This window comes from Carcharhinus amblyrhynchos, chromosome 12, assembly GCF_965287045.1.
Source record: "Carcharhinus amblyrhynchos chromosome 12, sCarAmb.v2.hapA, whole genome shotgun sequence".
Lineage (NCBI taxonomy): Eukaryota > Metazoa > Chordata > Chondrichthyes > Carcharhiniformes > Carcharhinidae > Carcharhinus > Carcharhinus amblyrhynchos.
In genome coordinates this window covers 56217944-56239169 of record NC_137335.1, presented here as the reverse complement: position 1 = coordinate 56239169, position 21226 = coordinate 56217944, and the positions used below count along the sequence as shown (strand labels likewise).

Sequence of the window (21226 nt, the reverse complement as noted above, 5' to 3'; positions counted from 1 at the left end):
AGTAAATATTGGTGAAGTTGAAATCCCCTACTACTATAACGCTATCCCTCTCACATTTTTCTGTGATTTGCCTACATTTCTGATTTTCTATCTCCCTCTGACTGTTGGCAGGCCTATAGTATAATTCCAGCAAAGAGATCACCCTTCCTTTTTCTCAGCTCCACCCATATGGCCTCATTTGAAGACCTCTTTTAGATCTCCCCCCCCCGATCATGACCGAAATTTCCATACACTGGAGAGTTTAGTTGCCAGTCCTACCTTTCCTTCAACCATGTTTCAGCGATTGCAACAATATCATACTTCCAGGTACTGAATATCACTCTTAAGTTCATCTGTTTTGCATTCAAATAGATGCAAGGGGGAGGCATTGGCCTAATGGTATTATCGCTAGGCTATTAACTCAGGAGCACAGCTAATGTTCTGGGGACCCGGGTGTGAATATCCCCATAGCTGATGGTGGAATTTGAATTCCATTAAAAAAATCTGAAATTAAGAATTGACTGATGACCATGGAACCATTGTCGATTGTCAGAGAAACCCATCTGTTTCACTAATGGCTTTTAAGGAAGGAAATCTGCCGTCCTTACCTGGTCTGGATTAGCTGGACTCCAGAGCCACAGTCATATGGTTGACTCTCATCTGCCCTCTGAAATGGCCTAACAAGCCACTCAATTGTTCAAGAAGGCAGCTCACCATCACCTTCTCAAGGGGAACTAGAAATGGGCAATAAATGTTGGCCAGCCAGTGACACCCATGTCCCACAAATGAATAAAAAAAGCCTTCCAATCCTCCCATGTGTTTTACAATGCCCATGTTTTCTCTGCCTGCTGGACTGACCTAGTTTTCCTTCTATACCCGACCAAACCTTGCTCTCAAGTGTTGGGAGGCCTGTGGTAAAACTCCATCTATCTACTGTGATTCCTCCCTACCAAATTGGTTTAAAATTTCTACAACAACATGAGCAAGGAATGCATCAATTTTCAAAAAGTCTGTTTTTACATAAGTTTTAACAGTACAATGCTCCCTCATTACTTGTCAAGTATAATCCTACACACTCAAGCCTCACTTCCAAGTCTCAGATCCTGAAGTTTCAAGATCAAAGCTGGAAGTGTTATTACTTAGCCAAGACTGGTAGCCAAAACATTGGTCTATTCAACAAGTAAAACAATTTCAGAATGAGAAATATAATTATTTAAAATGAATATTGATATGACAACAAAAAAGGGTCTATTTTCTCTATTTGACAATTTTAGAAAATAACAAAGAGCAATATTATTGTTTTGCATACTTTATTTTTAGTAAAGCAAGAAAAAGCATTCCTTCATTTTTTCCTCAGTGGAAAGACCATGAAGTGTAAGGAAGTGTGGTCATTATTGTAAAGGAAGACAGTCAGGGCAGTCAACATACATGCAGCAGGAACACACAAACAGAGGCATGTGACCAGGTAATCTCACAAATTGAGAACTGAAGGCAATCTTCCTGAACCATGTCATTCCCATGACACAAAATTCCTCTTAAAAGTCTTTTTTTATTGTTACTCCAGAAGACATGGCATATCATTGGCCAGGCCAGATTTCTGCCCATCCTTAATTGCCCTTGAAAAGATGCTGGTGAGTTGCCTTCTTGAACAGTTGCAGTCTGTGCGGTGAAAATACTCCCAGAATGCTGCTAGGTTAAGAACTTCCAGGATTTTGACCAAGCGCTGATTAAAGAATGGTGATAGTTTTCCAAGTCAGGATGTTGTGTAATTTGGGCAGGAGTCTGGAGGTGGTGGTTCCCATGTATCTGCTGTCCTTGTCCTTCTGGATGGTAGAAGTCACAAGTTTGATAAGCGCTGTTGAAGAAACCTCGCTGATCTGCTGCAGTGCATCTAGTATCTTGGGAATTGACTGAGAGTTAATCTACTGAAATCATCATACTTTTGAGGCTTAGGTTTGAATCTACTCCTGGTTAATAGTATAGAAGTCTCCCATTTCTGCTAGGTGTAAGTATTGTACTAAAATGAGTTTGAATAATTTCAACTCATTTCCCTACACCTGATGCTCATACTGAGAAACAGAAGTGCACTGTTGTGTTGTCCAGAATTTACTTACCTTATCTCAGACAACATAAATCTTATTAAGTAAAATTCAAGGAGAAAAAATGTAGGTCATTTTAATTACTATCAGAATATTTCTACAACTGTAGTGAATTTGATTATATGGTGACTTTGTCTGCATTTAAATGGTGTGGAAATATGACATTTATGGTTATCTATTATTTACCACATTTTGAGAGACAATTCAGGGAAACACTTGCTGCCATGCAAATCTTACATGTTGGAGGCATGTATCTTACACAGGATATTAGTATTTTGTATTGAGCTTGTCCCTTTTGTAATAAACTGGATTGGTGCAGTTTAGACGTACTGGAGAGATCTGTGGTAGATGCAAAACTTTTATTTATTTCATAGATTAAATATAATCGGTGATATGTGAGTTTGACAACAAATTCCTGTATTTTAATCATCTTGTTTACTGTGACATCTTAATTGATGTGCAGCACACAAAATAGTAAGATTTTCTAAACTTCAATGCAGTGTTATTGTTCTAGAGCTGTACTTTCTAATAAGTTGGATTAGTAACCATGTATATTGGTTACCCAGCAAGAGCAAAGCCCTTTTAAGTGAAAGAAAAACTCATCAACTCACTCTTTTGTTTTTTTTCCCGGGGCCGCTTGGCCGCTGACGGGTGCAGTTGACAGCTCGTCCTCCGCAGCCAGGAGTGAAGTGACAGGGAGAAAGAAAAGAGTGCGGTAGACTTCAAGTGGGGGAGGGAGCTGGGGATCGCCACCGCGCCCAGTGATTGCTCGGCCGCAATTTTGTTGCGGAGGCGGGCAGTAGGACCCGGAGGAGGAGGGAAATGGAAGGCGGGGGCGGAGTGACCTCCCTCCCCTCCCTGCCTGTGCTCAGGCTGCCTGCTGTGAGGCGCCGCTCCGCTTGTCAATCCTCTTCCGCGCCCAAAGAAGTTTCGCTGCTGTCCGTCCCCCTTTTTCTCTCTCTCTCTCTTTCCCCTCCCCTTCCCCCTGCGGGCCTTCCATTGTTTGCAACTCCCGTCCGGTTGCAATTTTCTTCCCCACTCCCCCCCCCTCAATTCTTGCATTGATTATCGTTTTACTTTTTTTAAAAAAAAGAAAAACGGTTTTTTACCCCCCTCTCTGCCATGCCCGGGATGATGGAGAAAGGGTCGGAATACCTGGGGAAGGGCCGATCAAACGGCACCAAGAGCCCGGCTGGAGCCTCTTCCAATGGACATTATTCCGAGGAGAGTGGCAGCGACGACGAGCACGGTGGTAGCCTCGAACGCTATGCGAATTTTTCTCCCCCCAAATCAAACTTCGTTCGTCGCCGTTGAATTCTTTAAACCCCTGAGCCGTGTTCGGCGTCGGTAACCGGACGCCGTCTTGTGTTGTCATTTCGCATCTTTCTGATACGTGTGTTTTTTAATTTTTTTTATTTCCTTGTTATCGTTACAGATGTCGGAATGCGAGTGGGCTCTGATTATCAAGCATCCATTCCGGAATTTAATCCCGGTAAAAGAATTATCCTCAATCCGTGAATGATGATGATAATTTTGTTTAGTGAATGTGATCCTAGATTGTTCTGGAACTGAAGGTGTGGGTTGGTAGCCTCGGCTCTGGGTGTATGTGACCCCCCTCTCCCCTTCTTCCTCCTGACTGTTGGGACTAGTGGAAGGAGTTGGGGGAGGCGTTCGCCCTTTAAACTTGGTTGGCGAGTTTTGGAAGCGTACCAAATGGCTTGCTTACTATCCTAGGGAGTGTTTTTTTTGGGGGGGGGGTTTGAGTGTGTTGTGAGAGAGGCTCCGCGTGACGGATGAATCGAGCCCGATTTAGGCAGGAGACCAACTCTTTAAATAGGCAGGGTGCCCCCGCGCGTGCGCACTGTTCGGGCCCTGGCCCCACCTCGCTCGTGCGCAGTGCTCGAGACGGCAGTCCCTTCACGCCTGTGCATTTCTCGGGACTGGCGACTCATATGCCTGCGCAATGGTCGGGTCGTGACTGGGACTCCGAACGCCTGCGCGTTTCTCCGGCCTGTGGACTCTGGCGCCTGCGCAGTGATCGTGTGGCGCCCTCAGCGCCTGCGCGGTGGTCGTGTCAGGCCAATGGGCCGACCCCCCCCCGCCCCCTATACGCAGTCAGGCCGAACTGAGAATGAGGCTGCTGAGATCTGTTGCCGGCCACGTTCAGTGACAGGAGGTTCCGGCAATGTCCCCGTTGAGTTCTTTATCAACTTACCGTTCTCCTATTTGCCGGTTCTTATTATCCTCCGTGCAAGTTAGCTAAGACGGTACAGACGAAATCAACTACCAATTTTTCCCCCCCTTGGGCAAAATTTGCCAATAGCAAAATCTAGATGACATGCTTACGTGCACGTACTTCTTTAAAGCATTAATATCTGAACAATGAAAGTACTTAAATTGTGAAGTGAGAATACATTTCAGAATCCCTGGACACAATGAGACTCATTTGTGGACTGATACCCAGTGCACAGTTAAAAAAAGTGCAGATCCAAATTTAGTTGGACAACCTAAAACAGTTTAGGCCCCTGATTTATGTGCTGAATGCATGTTTTAGGCCTCCTTGAAATTAGCCTGCAATGAAAGCCAAGGATATGTGATATGACTGCCAAGAAAATTCTATTTAACCATTCTGGAGAGCTGGAAGAAAGCTTTTCTCTGTTTCCTTAACCACTTCCTGGTGGAGCACTGCAGGGCAGGTACCTAAAGTTCAAATTGCAGTAGGGTGAACTACCTGTGGAGGTATCACAGGCAGTAGCATCTTGTATGTTTATGTAAAAAGGGTTTATCTGGCACGTGGGCCACGTTGAGGCCTGTGGAGCCCTTCCATGCAGTCCTTAGAGTGCTTGGGTGAGAGGTGTGATGAGTATGTCTGGGAGGGAGAGGTGAGTGTGCTCGAGAGATAATGAGGAAGGGGTGAGAGCACATGCTTTGGGGGGGGTGGAGTGATGAGCACAGGCTGGATGAGCAGGTGTGTGTGAATGAAGGGGAGGGGTGAGTGGAGAATATTTTTCTGGTGCACTTCCAGTTTCAGTGCTCTCATTCACCTTGACACCAGAAGACACTATCCACTTTCAGCCTGTCACACCGGGTGAAGGTTGAGTAAGGAACCCAAGTCATGGAAAAAACTGGACCCATACGCACACAGTCTCAGCCTTTCATGTTCTAATTGCCACCTTTGTTTATTACTATTTTTACAATTAACAATTGTTGACTTTTTTGCTCAGCAAGTTGTTTCTTTTGTTATGTTGGTTTTTGTTTTGAAATTCATGTTTAATCCTGTATGAAACTTTATCTTTCTGAAATAAAAGCAAAGTATTACAGATGCTAGATATATGAAATAAAAATGACTGAGTGGACTTGTTGGGCGTATATCCAATTTATGTTCTGTATCTTTATCTAATTCCAAGTGCAGCATGTAATATTATAATAGTAATGCTTAAGTGAATGCATTTAGAATATTTTCTTCTCATTCTCTTTAAAAAGTACTGACTTGCTGCAGCATCAGCACTGTGGACACTTAATTCTTTTGTCCAGTTGGTCATTCTTCAGACATAAGCCTCTAGATTGACTGTCAGCAAGTTATTCGTAATCAGATATTCCCTGATGCCCTTTTTATAGCAGAACAGGAAAGGGAACGCTGACTGGAGTGTGGTCACTATCCTAATGTTCTGAGCATTCTCACTTCCTGTAGATCATATATAATTTAATATAGGTGTGGCATACATTGTTACTTTTGTGGGTAAGTACTTCATAGTTCTATTTGAGATGGCAGATATACTAAGTGATGATTCCTAAGTGCGGGTTCTTAAGTTAAAATTTCTATCGTAAAAATTTTACCCCAATATTTGTATGGGCTTGTGAAAACCTGTCTTGTGCACTTCCGTGCCTTCCAAAATGTACACCTGACCTATGTGTGATTTTGCATGGAATGTTTTGTCTTTTTAAACAGGAATCGGGTTACCCCTCCATTGCATATGTAAGCAGTGTGGGTATGGAGGCAGGCTAGTTAGAAACTATAGTAAAGAGTCCCTCACTAATTTTCCATGCTCCCCCATGTATTCTCCATAGCCATTAACCCAGTATGTATTTTGTACAGTCCACAGGAGTCACGCAGTACTATGCGATGGGAAGTATTTTGAAACATTTGAAAAAAAACAAGCCTCTAACAATATAATAAAATGCCGAATTCAAACACTATAGAAAAAAGGCTAAACTAGTGGAAAAAATTTAACCCTGGAAATGCCTGTTAGGCCTGAAAACCAATAAATCCCCTCAAAGGCATGTTTTACAACCTCTAAAATATTCCTAGTCCAATCAACCCACCATCTGCTGAGCTGAAGCCATTATTGGCTTTTGAAATGCAGCCATGAATTCATAATGGCTATTGCTATGCTAACAAAACCTTCCAGCTATCTTGCTGAAACTGACAAAACAGAATGGCATTCTGTTTCAAAAAAAATTGCATTTGTTCAATGGAGGGGGCGCAGGTGCAGAGATATTTTAAACTTTCAAATGCAATAGTTTTTAAAGCCAGACCGGTGAAGTGACTTGAATCGCAATATAAAACATGACAGCAATGGCTGATGGAACATTTTCACATTTGTAATGCATTATGGCACTTCTGACTATTAGAAAAGTACAGTAATGGATAACAATTGCAGAATGTTGATCAATGTAAGGGTCAACTTACTTCTGCAGTGCAAATCTCTATGATGAATCACTGCATTCAAAATACATCTTCTTTGAAAAATAGTATTAACTAATGATATTTGAAGATGTCAAAACATTTAACACCTGTCAGAATTTTCCCGTCTCATTAGCCTTTGCTGTCACAAATTGCAGTGAGAGAGTTTTTAGGCTTCTGACATCAGCACTTGAAAATAGCATGCAGGAGGAAATGCATTTCCAATGGCCATCTCAGTGGGGTCCTGGTCTTGTAAGAATTACTGTGCATTTTGTACCCAAGGCCATGTTGACTTGCTGGAAGGTCGCATGAAAACGGCATGGGACTGGAAAAGGTAGTGGAAAGTTGTTTTTGCAGCAAAATCTTTTATATTTCTATTGGCATATAAAAAGGAAGCATTTGACCAAGAAAAATGTGGGTCCATTACAGGCAGGATAACTTGTAATGGGGGATAGGAAAATGGCAGAGAAGTCTGTTTTCACAAAGGAAGATGCGTGAAATCTCCAGATGTAGAGATCCAAAGGACTAGGAAGAATATTTAAAGGAAATTAGTATCAGTAAGAAGGCTGCATTGGAGAAATTAAGAGATGAAAGTTGGTAAATCCCTGGGATCTGATGTTACGCATCCTAGAGTGTTGAAAGAAAGTAACAAATGTCAGCCCAGTATTTAAGAGAGAAAATGGGAAGTACAGATTTTTTTAGCCTGACCTCCAGATATGGCTGGAATCTATTAGAAAGGATGTGATAAATAGATACTTGGACCTTCATGATCTGATTGGGCATTGTCAACATGGATTTATGAATGGGAAGTCATGTTTGATGTACATGATCGAGTTTTTGTGAAGATGCTATTAAAATTGAAACTGGAGAGTCGATGGACATAGCATATTAGGACTTTCAGAAAACTTGTGGTAAAAAGGTGAATTGGCAAAATAAAAGCACTTGGGATAAGAGGCAATATACTATCATGGATTGTGAATTGACTTACAGACAGAAAACTGGGTAAAAATAAACAGGTCATTCTTGCTTTGGCGAGTGGGGTACTGTGAAAATCAGTACTTGAGCCTCAGCTGTTCACAATATTATGCCAATGATTTAGATGTGGGGACAAAATATAATATTTCCAAGTTCACAGATGATATAAAGCTAGGTAGGAATGTATGTTGACCGGAAGATGTAGACTGGCTCCCGTAGATTTGGACAGATAGGAGAGTGGGCATGAATATGGTAGATAAAATATAATACAGAAAAATGTGACAATCCATTTTGGTAGCAGGAATTGATGTCCAGAGTATTTCCTAAATGGCAAGAAATTAGAGAGCTGTACAAAGGCACCTGAGTGTCCTTTCCACAAGTCACTGAAAGCTAGCATGCAGGTTCAGCAAGCTATTAGGAAGACTAATGAAACTTAGGCCTTTATCGCAAGAGGGTTTGAGTACAGGAATAATGAGGTCTTGGTTCAGTTGTGTAAAAGTTTGGTCATACTGCACCTGGAGTACTGAGTGTAGTTTTAAGCCCTACCTCAAAGGCTACTATTGCCATAGAGGGAGTTCAATGTAGGTTCACCAGATTTGTTCCAGAGGATGGCGAGACTATCTTACAAAGAAAGATTTGGGTGGACTGTGCAAAGATCCGATGACCTCCGGCGGGATTTTCTGGTCTTGGGGTGAGTGCGGCCCGGAAGTCCCATCCTATGTATGTTTAAAAGTAAGGTTGATGGATTTCTGATTAATGATATAAAGAGGCACACAGATAATGGATGTAAGAAATGTCTGATTAGCCATGATCGTATTGAATAGCAGAGCAAGCTCGGTGGGCTGAATGATGTACTCCTGTTCCTACGTTTACAACTCAATTCTCCCCTCCATTGAGAAATGCAAATATGGCCCATTGTATTTATAATTAGACTTTTTTTAACAAGCACAAATATAGAACTGCATTTATACTTCAGTAAATCCACCTTTGTAGAAGGGAGAAATCCCTCCATGAGTGATAGTCATGCATGAATTATGGAAGTCATAGTCTTGATGTCTGAAAGCTGTTTCTCAAACTCAATTTAAAGCAGCTTACTTAATTTTCTTTCAGGTGCTACAAAGTATAGTGATAAGGAAATTGGTGGCATGCTGGTTTGGTCCCCTTATCATGTCATTCCAGATGTAAAGTGTAAGTAATTTAATAACCTCTTTTACTTCCTTATAAAGTAGTAGCTCTCTTGTATGCTATTTCCACCAATCATTTTTCTATATATGAAATTATTCTTCAAATTTGTAATTATTTTCAGGGAGTGAAAAAGTTATTGATCTAAAGTCCAGGACCTATGGAAACTATAGGCCAGATTCTCAAGTCTGATGCCCGATCAGAGAGTTTGGTAAACATTGCAACATTCAGTTTCTATCATACGACTAGAACTTTTAAACTGCAGCCTGTAAAGCGGTAGGTAGGGAACACTACAGAAACATGTGAATGCAGGTACAATAAACATTTTGTGGACTGTGGAAACCTGTAGGCACTTTGAACTTGGAATACCAGACTGGTCGATTCAAGTGTGCAAATACTTGTCAAAATTAAGTTATATTTGCAAATACATCTATTTTCTGCTGAAAAGAACCAAAGAAAAAGTAAATCATCATGTCCTTTTAACAAATTGAATATCTTTCATCACCATTTTGTGTGATTTGGTATATTTGCCAATGTAATGTTCAAAGGAAGGTAAATGTAGCAAAATAGGTCTGTTCTTAATGTAATCCACAATGTAGAATGTTATTGAGGAGAATTATGTCTCCTGAAAGGCACACATGTTGTTAAGTTTGCGTAGGCTTAGATTATTGAGGCTAACTGCTTAACTAGGAGTCTTGGCAGATTTGATTGCGCTCGTCAGTTTTTGCCTACAACTCAAAAGAATCCAGTTTAAGATTGTTTTTGCATTGGTAACCAAGCATGAATCTGTGTGTGTTAGATATATAGCTTTTAATACATTACTGCACCATTCATAATGCTTGATTTGACCATGCTAATCTTGCCCATATTACCATTGAATTCATCATAACACATGAAGTGGATTTGCTGCTTTGATCTATTCAGTAAACTTTTTGCAGCTTATTAAATTGTGCTTAACTATTTATACAAGGAGTAGAGTGCTGAGAAGCACTATCTGCTTTTTATTTAATCAGATTTCATGCCCAGGCACAGCTGATTGAATCTTCTTGAAATCTTCACTTGCCAACTGCCTTATTTGTTGATGGTTCAGAAAACTGAGGGAGATTTCAGGTAGTTTGAGTCACTCGTCACAATACAGATTTATGTAAATCATCAGGCGTGCATTGCATCCACCACTATTAACTAGATTAGGGATCCCTGATCCTTATGCCTTCAAAACTCATAATTATTGCCAGGTGTATTAGATTTAGTGCCCATCAGGTACAGTGGGTAAATTGGGTTTGCTTGAATATGCTGCTGGATGTGCCTGTCCGTATCTTGTCCCTTAGTTCTCAGTTGCACCAAAGTATCTAATGTGCATGTTTTTTAAAATAAATGATAAATAATTTTGATTTACACTCTAGCTATAACTGTGACACTACATTCTGCACTCTCTCATTTCCTTCGCTATGAATGGTGCGCTTTGTCTGTATGGTGCACAAGAAACAATACTTCTCACTGTATGCTAATACATGTGACAAATCAAATCAAATTATAGTGAGATGTTAAAGCAGTACTAAGTTGATGTTTCTCTATACCCTAGCTACGACTAGCATACATTATGCACTCACTCTCCTTTCCTTCTCTATGAATAGTATACTTTGTCTGTATACTGTGCAAGAAACAATACTTTTCATAAATACCAATACATGTGACAAGTAAGAAATCAAATCAAAAATGTATAGCTAATTAGAAATTTGGGTATGGTGAATTGCATTTTTGAGTATTAACGATAAAATGCCATACTTGCTGTCACGTCATTACTCATCCTCATGGCATATGCACATGTATTTTAGTTTTGTTTGAGTGTTGGTAGAATGGCAAGATGAAAAGCATGTGCAAGTGTTTTGGGTTGTTATATGTGCTTTGGTTACTAAAAGGTAGATACTTGAGTGCATTTGCCTTGTGTGAGCATATGTAAGACATATTCTGATAAAATTAGTGCTTTTGGCTAAAATAGTATTATTCCTTTAGTCACACCCCAGTTCAATGTTTTTTCTATTGAATAACGCAGCTCCAAATATCACCTTGATGTCTTTATCTTCTCAATTGACTTGATCAGTTGTGCTTATTTTTAAGACCTGCAGCTTGAACAGCAGTATATGAGCCCCAGGTTTGTTTATTTAATCTGTGGTGAAAGATTCACAGTGTTGCCTTGGCAAAAAAAAAATCGTGCACAGTACAACACAACATTTCTGTCGTTACAGACTTGTTTTGCACAATGCATTATCAGCCAGGGGATCATTGCTATGGACATAAGTCATAAAGTACTGAGTGGTACTCAGCACACTCCAATCTTGAGGATCGTTTATCAAATAAAATTAGGCTCTATTTATTTATTTTGCAATTTAAATTGTCTGGCCCGCAAAGGATAATAGGTTAACTTAAAACTGTGTGTTACATTGTACATTGTTTTGGCAAAAGTATTATATTGTCTAATAATTGAGTAGTGTATTAAATGTATTACATGATGGTTCATATTTGTTGTTATGTGGACTTCACACTTGGTGTCATGCACTTTATTGATAGCTCAATTGAGAACAGCAGCTAAACTGAATTTGTTCTTGTTAAGGGAATTTTTGACAAGGTGGCAATTTGATTCAGGAAACCAATGTCACAGTACAAAAGGTAAAAACTTGTTAAAGACCAGCAAACAATGGGAGAAGTTAACTTGATGGTAACAGATACAAAACACCCAGACCCCTCAGACAAGTTCTGAATTTATCAGTAAAAGCAGAGCAGTCATACATTTTCTTTTCGATTCCTTGCCTGTCATTAATTTGAAATTAATTTCATTTAGTATACACACATCAATACAAATCTCCCAAGTATCTCAGCCAACTGCATTGTACTTTCCAGCTTGATGGTATTTAATTTGTCCATTAAACTCGGATGCTAACTTCCTTTTTGGCTAACATTACTTCCCTGTTATCTGGTTAAGGTAGATGCCACCGTAAGGGTCAAAGTGGATGTTTCCACCAGCTCACTGCCAAGGTGAGTAGACATCTGTTCCTGTGTCCAGGGGCATATCTGTTCTCAAATAGATATGCCCCAGGACACAGGAACACATGTCTGGGCAGTGTCTGAACCTATTCATTATGTTTCAAAATATGTTCCCTCATAAGAATCTTCCAGATATGAGTTTTGCTAGCTAATGGGTTCCCAGACCTATGGTTCTGAACTATTTGTCTTTCCCATTATTCCTTTCAGTAATTTGCTTTGGCCAAAGTGAACAATGATTCATATAACACATAAAACACATCTAAAATATCATACATGTTTTAAAATAGTTACTTGTTTAATTCTCTTACTGCATTTGCATATGTGTAAGCTATTCTCTTGTTTTAAGAATAATTTAACTTCTGTCAGTGTCTTATGTATACTAAAAACTAAGAAAAATGTAAAATAATAGCTTTCAGTGCTGTAGGAAATGTCCAAATGAAAAATGTGGGAGGTAGCTAGAAAACTAAAAACCTGCAAAAAAAAAAAAATTGGCCTGAATATTAATAGGGATGGGTTTGTAAATGGGATGGGTGAGAGGGTTGGGGGCATTTGTGGAGCTTCAGATGGGAAACTTAAGACAACCCGACTGGCAAGCTTGGCTTCCAGTTGAGCAGAAGCAGCTACAGTAGATCTGATCCATGATACTGTTCTGGGTGAGCTTAGGGAATACTCCTAGCCCACGAGAAGTGCGCCGCACCTGCGCAAAGATATTTTGGCCTTGGAGGGAGTGCAGAGGAGGTTTACTAGGCTGATACCGGAGTTGAGGGGGTTGAGCTATGAGGAGAGGCTGAATAAACTGGGCTTGTACTCGTTAGAGTTTAGAAGAATGAGGGGAGATCTCGTTGAAACGTATAAGATGATGAATGGGATGGATAGGATAGAGGTGGAGAGACTCTTCCCGCTCAAAACAGACAGTAGGACTAGGGGGCACAGCCTCAAGATAAAAGGGGGGCGGTTTAGAATGGAGTTGAGGAGGAACTTCTTCACTCAAAGGGTGGTGAATCTCTGGAATTCTCTGCCCGTTGAAGTGGTGGAGGCTGCCTCGCTAAATATTTTTAAGACGCGGGTTGATGGGTTTTTGATAAGAGAGGGGATTAAGGGTTATGGGGAGAGGGCGGGAAAGTGGAACTGAGCAGCGACAGATCAGCCATGATCTTATTGAATGGCGGGGCAGGCTCGAAGGGCTAGATGGCCTACTCCTGCTCCTATTTCTTATGTTCTTATATCTCGCCTTGCTTCAACTACTGAGACCTGGAAAATTTGGTTGTCCATCATAAAACCTGCAAAACAGGTTTGATCAGAGATTGTCAGCCTCATTATTGTGTCTAATTTGCAAACCTGACTCCCAGGTGAAGCGAACGTCCAACGTTTGTCTGAGTAAACATGGCCTGCAGCAACTAGCATTTTCTATAAAAGTGGGCAGATTTGGGGCTGGAACTCGGAAGTAGAAAATTTTCTCTCCGTGTCTACTTCCAATGCACTTGTTTGATGTATTAACATTTCCTATATCAAATTTGAATAGCCAATCAAGTAGATCAATAATTAAAGCAAACTAATCACTTAAAACATCTGTTATTTCCCTCAACCATTTTCTTTGTCTTAGCTTGTTGCCCAGGAGTAACAATTATATTACAACTAGGGTAAATTTTAATTTTGTTGTCTGACAGAAACTAAGTGGTGAAGGAGTTTAAAAATGGTTGGGTCAATTTGTTCTTTGATTTCAATGTTGCAGTTTTTTTGGACAATCAAAGTGCACACCAGAAAGGCAGAAACCTCATCTGTTTATGCAAATTAGGATGCTATGACCTATATAGGACACCCAGTCTCATCCCAGTTCTAGCAGCAAGAAGAGGCCCAATAAAATGTAGAGGTCGGAGTGCTGACTCATGATGTATTTTTGATTGATTTTGGTTGGTTCATCACCAAACCGACATGGGTGATGTAGAATTGAATGGAGAGAGCAAAGAAATAGAAACTTATTGGAAAATATTGTCTCAGCAGTGAGACAAAATGTGACAACAGGAGCTCAAATGTTTACAATCAAAGATTATATGCTGTTTTATAATGATGAGAACATTATATCATGTAAAGTATAATGTTTTAATCTGCTCGTAGAATGATAGCTGCATTCAACTTCAAATGTCCTTTTTAAGACAAGCAGCTGAAGTTGCTGCTCTTTGTTCAGATCAGTTGGAAGCTCATTCATCTCAGCAATTTATCAGGTTAATTGTAGGTCAAACTAGCTTTTTGCATGACATTTTGTATGTGTAATCCTTGAAGTAGGCATACGTTATATGCAATATATTAAAATGTTTCTTCAGTATTGTCATGAGTGTTGTGTATTTGTTAAGCTGTAAACTTGTTTACCTTTTAAGGCCACGGCTTAGGTTCTCATTAAGTCATTTTAGAATGTTAATAATGCTATATAAATGCACATTTTGGCTGCAAATTTCTATGATCTGAAGTCAGCAAATTGCTTGTAGACTTTAGGCTCCAGATCAAAATAGCTCAAGTTGTAATTGGCTTTTTTATTTTTGAAGATTATTTTGTAGATATACTAGAACATAATACTTAGAATGTTGTGATATATGCTGGGTGTGAAAAAATGTATTTCACATGACAGTGGTGTGAGAATGTTGCATTGTTTTATAACCTGGCAAAATCCACTTTGACAGTTCCATATTAGGATTAACGAGTCTTAAATACAGAAACACAAGACCAGGCATAGGTCTTTTGAGCCTGCTGCACCATTTGTTGTGATCATGTCTGATCACCCAACTCAGTAACCTGTTCTTGTTTTTCCCCCCCCATATCCTTTTCTGGATGAATAAAGTTCTCCTCATCTCAGGCCTAAATAGTTTACCTTCTATCCTCAGACTGTGACCCCTGGTTGTGGACTCTCCTGCCATCAGGAAAATCTTTCCTACGTCTACCCTGTCTAGCACTGTTGGAATTTTATATGTTTCTGAGATTCCTCCCCTCTCTCTCTCTCTCTCTCTCTCCCCGCCACCACCACCCCCATTCTTCTAAATTACTAACTGACTCCATCTTTCCTCATACATTAGTACACCATCCCAGAAATCAGTCTGGTAAACCTTCATTGCACTTTGTCCATAACAAGAACATTCTTCCTCAGATAAGGAGACCAAAACTGCATGGATTGTTCCAGGTGTGATCACGCCAAGGCCCTGAACATAACTACAGCAGGACACCTTGCTCCTATACTCAAATCCTCTCGTTATGAAGGCCAACATACCATTTGCCTTCTTCACTGCCTACTGCACCTGCATGCTTACTTTCAGTGACTGGTGTACAAGAATATGAAGGTTCTGTTTCACGTTCCCCCGTTTCAATCTATAGTCATTCTGATAATCTTGTTTTTGCTACAATAGGAGATTAATCTCTCATTTATCTATATTATACGGCATTTGCCTGTTCTCTCAACTTGTCTGCATCCTCACAGCTCTCCCTCCCACTCAGAAAAATACTTTTAAATAATTTTAAAAAGATAAGGTGGCAATCAGGCTGAATCAAATAGCATCTGAACTGATGTTTGATCTCTCTGTATGATTCTGCTCAATGAAGGGAAAAGGGAGTTGAGTGTTTTCATGGCTGTAAGTATTGTTAATAGGAATGCATCATAGACACGTTACTTACATAGATTTGATTAGTTTTCATTTTCCATTTCTTCGTGTATTGAATGGATTAAGCATTATTTATATACCAAGATCTGAAATAAAGTCAGAAATTGCTGTCAAATTTTTAGTCTGTTGATATCTGAATAAACAAAAAAGACATTTTATTTTTTGAGCAGACTCTTAGTTAGAATTGGCGATATTCAGAATAGATTTTTTTTCTTCAGATGCTGTAGACATGCCACGCATTTAAAGCATTTCTGTTTTATTTCAAGATACCCCTTATGACAATCCTTTTTTTAAAAATTGTATTGATTAAAGTTCTATCAATGTGCCAATTTTACAGATTCAGCATTCAATACTAGTATCGGGTGCAGCCAGGTCAGGTATAACATAAGACAGATGCAGACTAAAACGCTTTCCAATAATGTACATTCAATTTAACAGATGTTCCTTGCTAATCTCTTGGCAGGAGGATTCTCCTTGTCCTTTCCTGGTGCAGACTTGGCATGCTGAATTGAGAAACCTTTTCCTTTTTGAAAGTATTCTGTGTCCAGTATCATTTATACTGCAGCTAAATTGAGAATGAATCTCAGCAGAGCCTGTATTTTAAAAACAAACTAACCATTCATTGGACCCTTATTGGATTTGTTGCAACCCTTGACTAATGGCATTGCATGGATGTCAACAGAACGCTTTCTGCTTTAGTTACTTGTTGGTCTACTGTGTTCCATTGAATATCATTTAGAAAATAATTGTGCATATCAAATTTAAAAGGCATGCACAATAAACATTTTGGTTGGAAGTGATACCTACCTTCCATTTAGAAAGCAAATCTCACCAATTTGGAAAGCACAAATTAGTTTGCATTTTTAAAAGATTAACTGTTGTTATGTGCAAACTAATAATTACTAGTGGATGCTTTCTATTCAAATTAACAATAGCAAATTCATTGGATTATCTTCACATGAGATATATAAATATATTAATTTGTGCTGTTGTTCCGCCAAGCACTTCAGGAACACTGGTAGGAGATTTTTATTCCATTAGTGCTTTATAACAGGCATATTTCCTACTCTGGTTTCAAATGTCATCAAAACATCTTGATTGTGGGAAGAATTAGTGTCGTGTGGCACTGTCGATGGAGGTTAATTCTCCTTTTAAGAGTACCTGATGCTAATGTTAGGCCATGTATTGTGTAATAATTATTAAATTCGGCACTTTCTTTTTCTAGTGGATGAATACATTGCTGTAGCAAAGGAAAAGCATGGCTACAACGTGGAACAGGTTTGTTTAAAAAATGTATTCTGGAAGTTGCTTTGAAGGATAGATTACAGCCTTTGTATTTAGAGCCCTTAATAACCATATCAAGTGGAAAGCAGTCATTTCAGTTTTATGTTTAGAATTCCCTATTTTTGCTGTAGGATCTTATTGATTGGGTTGTTTGAATATCATCAGTTATATGTTATTACATTGTCAGATGCACATCTATGCTAAACAAAAATAACATTGGTGCAAATTATCAGAAAGCTCATGCATTGTAAATTCAGAGTAAGAGGTTGTTGCTGACTTCAGTGCAAAGTTGGGAGCATTGTTCAGTTTTGTCAGAGTATCATTGTGAGGGGTTTGACGTGAAATACATTACTGAGTTGTACAGTAATATAAATGTACTCATAATCATTCCCTGTATCTTATATTTATTGTTTAAGTTTGATTGCTGAGCCTCTCTGATAATAAGTAAATTTATCATGTGATGTCTTGCCATGAAATTGAAAGGCCCCAGCTTCCATTTCTGATCTGTGTGGTTAAATAAAATCAACCAGGACATCCGTTAGGACATTAAAAGTACCCTCAAACTATTTTGGGTTATTGGGAAAATCATCCCTAAAATTTTGCGCTCCTGATTGCAATCTAGTGACCCCTTTGCACTTCTAAACTTATGGTTGGCACGGTGGCACAGCGGTTAACACTGCTGTTTCACAGCGCCAGGGATCGATATTCAATTTCTGGCTTGGGTTACTGTGTGTGGAGTTTGCACATTTTCTCCGGGGACTCCAGTTTCCTCCCACAGCCCAAAGATGTGTGGGTTAGGTGAATTGGCCATGTTAAATTACCCCTTGGGGGACTAGCTAGGTTAAATGCATGGGGTTATGGGGATAGGGCCTGGGTGGGATTGAGTTTGGTGCAGACTTGATAGGCTAAATGGCCTCCTTTTGCAATGTAGGATTCTATAAACATCAGGTAAGGACAAGCTTTGACAAAGGGTCATCTGGACTTGAAACAGCTCTTTTCCCTCCTCTCAGATGCTGCCAGACCTACTGAGATTTTCCAGCATTTTCTCTTTTGGGGTGAGGACAAGATTGGAGTCAGCTATGCTGAACATTGTTGATTTGGCTACTGACCCCAATATTTATGGAGGTAACTTGTAGAGACTAGGAAATATGGAAGTCCTGAAAATTTAACAACACATTTGAATTTTTGTCATATTAATTGGTCAGCAGCCAACCAATTCAAGAGACAGACCAACGGTTGGTGGAAAAGTCAGAATGGGGGATAGATGGGAGAAATTGTGGGGAGGCTGTATGTGAGATGATGGAGTATGAAATGCCAGTCACAGAGAAGGAGTTTAGTTGTGGTAGGTTAGCATGGGAAACTGGAGGGAAGCACTTTTACTTCTACCCTTTTAATCATTACTAGAAAACCAACTACTTGCTGGTTCTGGCAGTTTTTCCCTCCCTTTGGCTATTGGGTTTCTGGTGCCTTGGAATCTTGACTTGCAGCTGCGTGACATTAAATCTGTGGTTACTAAAATCTAAGTACACACCTTCATTAGCATATTTAAATTACTGTTCCGCTGCCACCTCTTGAGCAGGTTACTCATCTGCGCTCTTCCATCCCTGACCTTCTCTGGTTAAAATGGATAAAGGCACAGTCATGGTGATTGAAGTTGAATTTCAGACTTTAAAGTTGTTGCATTTTCTTATCTGGGAGAGGGGTGGTTGAAATCTCTCCCTTTGTTGTTATTGAAGTAAGAGTTGGCACTTCCTCTTCAGGAGAGGAGAAAAAGAAAAGGGGCATGAATGAGAGAGGAGAAAACAATTGGCTGTGCAAAGGCAATTTTTGTATGATGTTCATAATTGCAGTGAATCAGGAACAGAATTAGCATTTTGTAAAATGTGAACTTTCCCAATAATCTTCTTGAGTACCTTCATAGTGCTGTATTATTTCCTGTCCCCTCTCTCCTGCCCAAAGATGGAGTATGTCTTTGGAGGGGAAAAACCTGCCCTGGAATGGAATTTGATAACTTGCTTGGTTGACAAATATTGCATGAATTTGTACATAGCTTTCTAATTTGTTACTTTGTGTATACCTCGTAGGCTTTGGGAATGTTATTCTGGCACAAACACAACATTGAAAAGTCATTGGCAGACTTGCCTAACTTCACCCCTTTTCCAGATGAATGGACTGTAGAAGACAAAGTCCTCTTTGAACAGGCCTTCAGTTTTCATGGAAAAAGTTTTCACAGGATTCAGCAAATGGTAACTAAACCTTTGCAAATCATTTTATAAATTTTAAGGCAACGAATTTTGATGTTGAATTAATGTTGAGTTCTGCTGGAAAAAAGGTAATGGTACTTCCAAAATAATGAATGTAAATATATTACTGCAAAAGCCAAATACTGTGGATGCAATATTTTGGGGGGGGAATTTGGAGAGCTGGTACTGGCACAATGGGCCAAATGACGACCACCTGTGCTGTAAGAGATCTGTGATTATGGATAAACCATTTCAGAGATGAGAAATTTTCACCGTTTGACATAATTTGAACCTAAGTAAAACAGAATTCAACCATTTCTTTTTTCCCCACCCTCCCCTGGGTGCCATTGCTCATCTCCTTTCTCCTGAATCTACAACCATTCAAATTGCCAGGAAACTACAGACCAGTTTGATAATATCTATCATAGGGAAAATGTTAAAAGTTGTTATTAAAGATGTTATAGGAAGGCATTTGGGAAAAATCAGGGTAATATAAGGCAGAGTCGACGTGGTTTTATGAAAGGAAAATCACGTTTCACCAATTTATTGGAGTTTTGAAGAAGTAACATGCTGTGGATAAAGGGGAATCGATGGATGTACTGTATTTAGATTTCTAGAAGGCAGTTGATAAGGACACCTGTCAGGCTCCTATTCATTGACTACAGCTCAGCCTTCAACACCATTATCCCAACAAAACTTGTCTCCAAACTCCGTGGCCTGCAGCTCATTTCCTCCCTGTGCAACTAATCCTTGACTTCCTAACCCACAGACTGCAGTCAGTAAGGATAGATAATGGTACTTTCTCCAAGATTATCCTCAACACTGGTGTCCCACAGGGATGTGTTCTCAGCCCCTTAAGATACTCATAGAACATTACAGCACAGTATAGGCCCTTTGGCCCTTGATGTTGTGCTGACCACCTTATACACTTATGACTGCGTGACCAAATTCCACTCCAACTCCATTTTCAAGTTTGCTGATGACACCACTGTAGTGGGTCAGATCTCAAACGATGACAAGACAGAGTACAGAAAAAGAGAATCTGGTGAAATAGTGTGATGACAATAATCCCTCCCTCAATGTTAGTGAAACAAAGAAGATAGACACTGACTTCAAGAAACACGGTGAAGGACGTGGCCCTGTCTACATCAACGATGATGAAGTGGCGGTGGTTGAGAGCCTAATTTTTCTAGGTGTTCAGATCACCAACAATCTGTCCTGGTCCCTTTACACCAACACTATTGTTAAAGCCCATGAACACCTCTACTTTCTCAGGAGGCTCAAGAAATTAGGCATGTCCACTAAAACACACTCGAACTTTTACAGATGCATCATAGAAAGCATCCTTTCTGGATGCATCACAGCATTGTATGGCTCCTGCCTTGGAATCCTGGATGACTTGGGACATTGAGGCCCTGATCAAGAAGAAGGAGGTTTTGACGTATACACAGCTGGGATTTGTTGAAGAGTATAGAGGGTGTAGGAGTAGAGTTGAGAGAGAAATAAGGAGGACAAAAGGGGGCACAAGATTGCTTTGGCAGCTGTGGCAAAGGAGAGCCAGATTTTCTACAAATAAATAAAGGGCAAAAAAGTTGGGAGAGGGCAGTGCCTCTTTAGGATCAACTGTGTCATCTATGTGTGGATCCGTAGGAGATCCTAAATTAATATTTCTAATCAGTATTTACTGTTGAGAAAAGGATTAATGTTAGGGAACTTGGGGAAATAAACAGTGATGTGTTGAGGAATGTACATATTACAGAGAAGGTGCTGGAAGTTTTAAAGCACATTGAGGTAGATAAATCCCTGGGACCTGATGAAGTGTATCACAGGATGTTGTAGGAGGTTAAGGAGGAAATTATGGGTCTCTTAGAGGTGATACTTGAATCATTGACAGCCACAGGTGAGATGCCTGAAGATTGGAGGGTGGCAACTGTTGTCTTTATTTAAGAAGGGCTGCAGGGAAAAGCCTGTGAACTACAGGCCAGTGAGCCTCACATCTATAGTGGGTAGGTTGCTAGGTATTGTGAGAGACAAGATTTACAAGCATTTAGAGACACAAGGGCTGATTAGGAACAGTCATCATGGCTTTGAGTG

General features: G+C 39.9%; 1 protein-coding gene across 7 annotated transcripts in view; it reads left to right on the top strand.

The window, feature by feature from the left end:
* Positions 1-2956: 2956 nt before the first annotated feature.
* The window catches only part of rcor3 (REST corepressor 3), a 79038-nt gene continuing 60768 nt past the window's right edge, over positions 2957-21226 (top strand). Inside the window, exons 1-5 of one of the 7 annotated variants that reach the window (XM_080200565.1) lie at positions 2957-3330; positions 3514-3570; positions 8848-8925; positions 16831-16883; positions 18974-19135. In XM_080200565.1, coding sequence (XP_080056691.1) covers positions 3201-3330; positions 3514-3570; positions 8848-8925; positions 16831-16883; positions 18974-19135 — 480 coding nt within the window. In that variant the 5' untranslated portion in view covers positions 2957-3200. Of the gene's footprint in view, positions 3331-3513; positions 3571-4240; positions 4346-8847; positions 8926-16830; positions 16884-18973; positions 19136-21226 lie in introns of those variants that run through there. The other 6 variants (XM_080200566.1, XM_080200561.1, XM_080200562.1 and 3 more) reach the window with 6 other exon arrangements.